Source organism: Sinocyclocheilus grahami, unplaced genomic scaffold (assembly GCF_001515645.1).
Source record: "Sinocyclocheilus grahami isolate Dianchi unplaced genomic scaffold, SAMN03320097.WGS_v1.1 scaffold153.1, whole genome shotgun sequence".
In the NCBI taxonomy this organism is placed as follows: domain Eukaryota; kingdom Metazoa; phylum Chordata; class Actinopteri; order Cypriniformes; family Cyprinidae; genus Sinocyclocheilus; species Sinocyclocheilus grahami.
The window spans coordinates 3,118,007-3,123,078 of NW_015505332.1; the positions used below are offsets into that span (position 1 = coordinate 3,118,007).

Genomic DNA, 5,072 nt, shown 5'->3' on the forward strand with positions numbered 1-5,072 from the left:
CCCCGGGCGCCGCAGCATAAATGGCTGCCCACTGCTCCGGGTGTGTGTTCACGGTTTGTGTGTGTTCACTGCTGTGTGTGTGCACTTTGGATGGGTAAATGCAGAGCACTAATATGGGTCACCATACTTGGCCACATGTCACTTCATTTAAATTAATTCTAGAGAATCTCCATTTAAAACCAGCACAGAAAATAAAGAAAAGAGTTCCATGTGTGCCAATCAAACATGTTCAAAGGACCACGTGCGAATATAAATGTGACTTCCAATATTAGCTCCAAAGGAAAGAACGAGAGGATGGAAGGAATGTTGGACAGAAAGGAGAGGAGGCAAGACCTTCACTTTGATCACTGGCCCATAGGAGCACCCAAATACGGATACGGCTCCACAACTTCCGAGGAATGCGGTTTCAAATGCCTCCTTTGCACCTCCCCGTCTCAGCTCTCTCTCTCCTCTCAGACCCCTGCAGCTGTACAAATAATTCTAAGAAATATTTGATGGCCTGATATATTTCATTCTGATAATATACATGTGAACATCAATGTTCTTTATTGTGCTGTTACTCTATTAAAAGAACTATTATAAATGAAAAATATGTGCAATTATGGCCTTTTTTAAAGGAATAGTTCACCCAAATTAATGTTCTGTAATTATTTACTCACCCACATGTTTTTCTAAACTTGTATGTTGTTAATTGTTATAATCTTCACACGGCTCTTTTCCTACCCAGTGGGCACCTTGATATCAATATGAAGTCAAATATTAGTCAAGGCATGATCAAGATGCTGTAACATCATTTTAAATTCAGTTTGGATGGCAATTTCTTCCAGTGGTAATTGGGTGAAAACAGGAAGTTCCCACACTGGAATTGGTTTAATGTACAGTATATGTTGGCCAATATGTTTGATGTTCAATTTACATCAAATCAAAGCCATGTCAAGTTTTTGACATCGGTTTGATTTGGATATCCGACCCGTTTTTTTTCCATCATCAGTTGCCAGTTATCAAATTGTGCCACTTCTAAATGTTTTTGGCAACATTAATATTATAGGGTGACCATACGTGCCATTTCCCCAGGACGCGTCCTGGCCAGGATTTTTGTATTGCCTAAAATATCTAGGTTTTGGCTTTGTTTGCGTGTGCAGACCGATCGGTGTATGACATCAAAATACCTCGAGAGCATTTTGAAAGCATAAGGAACCGTCTGTATGGTATTTAGATGTCATACACAGATCGGTTTGGAGTGTCAACTCTGACGTATGCTTTTAGAATTTTGTGCCACTTTTTATACTTTCAGTGGCATTTGGTGTGAGTTATGCAACTGAAATTGCTCACAATGTTAACATTTCAGAATCTAATTCTTTGTTTTATATGTTTTGAGGATAAAAAGAACAATCTTGTTTTCCTTTTACATAAATATGTTTCGCATAAGTCTGAATTTAATAAGTAGCCATTTGAACTTTACACTCGAACGTTTGACTATCTGAATCGTTTACTCTCAAACCTCTTTTTGTAATACGATTTGATTGAAAAGTATGTTTAAAATCAGTGCCACTTACTGATATTCGGTTATCTAATAAAAAAGCCCTCCGACATTTTAAAGTGTGGCTTAAGTGTCTAAATAGTTCTGTTTGTCGCTATATTTTGAGAAATACATTTGTTGTTGTTGCTTTAAAATACCTTCACGCTCGACTTTGGCCGTGAAAGGGTTACAGTAGCGTCGGCCCGCCCGGAAATGACGCGGCCCAATCACGGCGCGCGGTGTAGGACGGAGGCGCGTGACGTCAGCTGACGTCGTGCGGGGATTGGAATGCTACAATGTAACAATCGCAACTGGACGCTTCAGATTAAAGCGCCGGAATGTAACGTTGTATCCTCGGCGTCGCAAACGCGCTGTGAATGTAGCAAGTAATAGAATAACGTGTCGGTTTGTAATGTTTTTATGAGGGGTTACAAAACAACCAGCCTTTGGAGGATTTGTCAGAGGAAAATATGGGAGAATACACGGATTTGTGGGGATTTATCCGCTCGGGAAGTTTGTGACAGGGTCTTTCTGACTCACGCGCATCACATGAGCTCCAGCTCTTGGACATTTAGCTGAGCGCTTCTGCCGTTTGTGATTTCTCCAAGCTGGGTTTGAAGAAGTCTTCTCTGAAGTACTTTCTGATTGTTTTCATTGATCCAGAACAGTCCCGATGGCCAGCAGGGTTCAGGTGTCATCTCTCAGGAGTTTAGATGCTGTCTAATGTGAACCAGGCACCGGAGAGAGGTAGATCCATAAAAAGGGTTCCAGGTTAAGTCGCCCACATGCTCTGGATTTGGGATTGGAATCACAAGGTGGAAGTTGAGAGCATCACATCCCTGCAGGTCTGCGGAAGATGCTGTCCAGCAGGAGCTGAGACCTTTGCATTCATCAGCAACCAGCTCCATCTGGATCTAAGGACACATGCAGGCCAAAAAACGCTATTTAATTCTGTTCTCTGCAGGTGTGTGTCTCATTCTCCTCTTTTACCTGCAGGGACCAGCTTCCAGAAGGACTCCAAACCGAGGGGATGACCCCCATCCACACTGGCCCCACTTCTCAGACCCCTTACGTGCTTTTATTCCGTGGGATCAGACCGAAACGGAGGACTACAATGTCCGCGTTTCTCCGAGACACAAAAGAGATGACAACTCCGGAGCTTACAAGTGCAGAATGGACTCCTGCTTTGACTTCTCCTTGTGCGGGAGCAACGGCTTCAAAGTCTACGTCTACCCTCAACAGAAAGGTGAGAAGATCTCCGAAAGCTACCGAAACATCTTGTCCTCCATCGAGAGCTCCAGATTCTACACTTCTGACCCGGGACAGGCTTGTCTCTTTGTTTTGAACCTTGACACACTGGACCGAGACCAGCTGTCTCCTCAGTACGTCCACAACCTCAAAACTAAGATCCAGAACCTGAACCTGTGGAATAACGGGAGGAACCACCTGATCTTTAACCTGTACTCGGGCACATGGCCAGATTACACGGAGGATTTGGGGTTTGAGATCGGACAAGCCATGTTGGCCAAAGCCAGCATCAGCACCGAGAACTTCAGACCTGATTTTGACATCTCCATCCCCTTGTTCTCTAAAGATCACCCCCGGACTGGAGGAGACAGGGGGTATTTAAAATACAACACCATCCCTCCCTTTAGGAAATATGTGCTGGTTTTTAAAGGCAAGCGCTATCTGACTGGGATTGGATCTGATACCAGGAATGCGCTTCATCACGTCCATAATGCTGAAGACGTGGTTCTCCTCACCACATGCAAACATGGCAAAGACTGGCAGAAACATAAAGATGCTCGCTGCGACAAGGACAATGCTGAATATGACAGGTAAGAACAGATGAATTTCTTCTGTCAAAAATGCTGACACATTATAAATCCTAAATATTGTTATATTATGCTAAACAGATCAGTAGATCATGTGCAATGGCCCTAAAAAGTATTTGCACACTTAGAATTTATGAATGCCATTGGAGTAAATAACAAAATATCAACAGCAAGTGTTATTAATGTTAAATAAAGATTTTTAATTAATTTAATTGAGATTTTATATTTGATGTTTATTTTTTAAAACCAAAACATTTTTAAAAAGACATTGTTTTTATGACATCCATACTTATTAAATAAATCAATTCTCATCATTAAATTAAAATTTTATATTTAAAAAAATTTTTTTTTAAACGAAACATTTTACAAAAGATGTTCTTTTTATGCCGTTTTCCTATTAAAGATGGATTAAAGATGTTTTGAAGATGTGTCAAAGAAATTTGTGTTTTTTTTAGCCAAAACATTTCACAAAAGACATTCGTTTTGGATTTGTCATGATTGAAACAATAGATGTATTGTTCATAATGAAGACAAAGTATTTAAAGACTTTTAAATGTGTAAATGCCATTGCCATGCCATTAGATAGTGAAATATTAAAGAAACTGAAAAAATGCAACATTTCACCATTTTCGATTATCCGAGAGTGACACGCTGCCAAGATGGAGGTGGTCGGCTCCGCCCACTTTAGACTTCAAAAATGCTCTTCTGAACCCTACGAGTGATGTCACGGACACTATTGACCTCCAGGGCAAGATTTGAGGAACCCTGGTCTATGGTATGACATAACCCTGAATACTGCTCCCAGAGTACCTACCGCACACAATCAGGATATATCCCAAATGTGTTTGTCAGTACGTCTGTGTCATGCTGCTTTATCTGGTTGCATCTGAACTAGGATTGCAATAAACATTATGCCATGTACTTTCCCCCCTCCATTGTTATTACGCCCCTTTGATCCGAGTGGCAGGTGTTAAGAAGTCAAACTCTTGCATCCTCTTTACTTCGCTGTTGAACAAACAGTGATCTCCGTCTCTGTCGTGGGTGCCTCGGGCCCCAGTTTCCTGCTGTGTTTTTTTTCCCGGTGGCTGCAGCGCTCGGTGGGACGGGGACGGGGGGCTCTGAAGGATTAGTGGAAACAATGCCCCTGGTGCCAGTTGGGGGAAAGCAGCTTTCCCTCTGTTTAAACAGCCGTTTCCCAGACCCCACTCCATCACCCAGGAATGCCTGTGTCCCGGCTGACCTCTCGTCTCTGGCAGCATGACCTCAGTGTCAACCCGCCTACTGACAGGCTGTTCTGGGTGACTTGAAGAGATACTCACATGCCACTCACACAGTTAACAACATAACCCCACAGAAACACAGCTGTGTGCTTCAGCATTCATGCACTTAACAATGAGACGTCGCTGAAATATTATTCACCTTTTGAATTTGGTGTGGATGGTGGTTAACTGGTATGGTTTTTTAAATGGTTTGATGCTAATATCTAGATGGCAGGACGGCTGATGTACACTGAAAAAGAGTTTAGGTATAAACCATTTTCACTTAGAAATTTTACAAAAAAATATAAGTAGCACATTGAAATAAACATGAAATTCTGAAGTAGAAAATTAAAAATAATTATATATATATATGTATGTATGTGTATGTGTATAAATATATATATATATGTATGTGTATAAATATATATATATATATATATGTATGTATGTGTATAAATA

At 41.2% G+C, this 5,072-nt stretch overlaps 1 protein-coding gene across 1 annotated transcript in view; it reads left to right on the forward strand.

The window, feature by feature from the left end:
- The first annotated feature begins 1,781 nt into the window (after nt 1-1,781).
- ext1a (exostosin glycosyltransferase 1a) overlaps nt 1,782-5,072 on the forward strand; it is a 53,399-nt gene continuing 50,108 nt past the window's right edge. Inside the window, exon 1 of the mRNA XM_016282016.1 lies at nt 1,782-3,357. Coding sequence (XP_016137502.1) covers nt 2,444-3,357 — 914 coding nt within the window. The 5' untranslated portion in view covers nt 1,782-2,443. The remainder of the gene's footprint in view (nt 3,358-5,072) is intronic.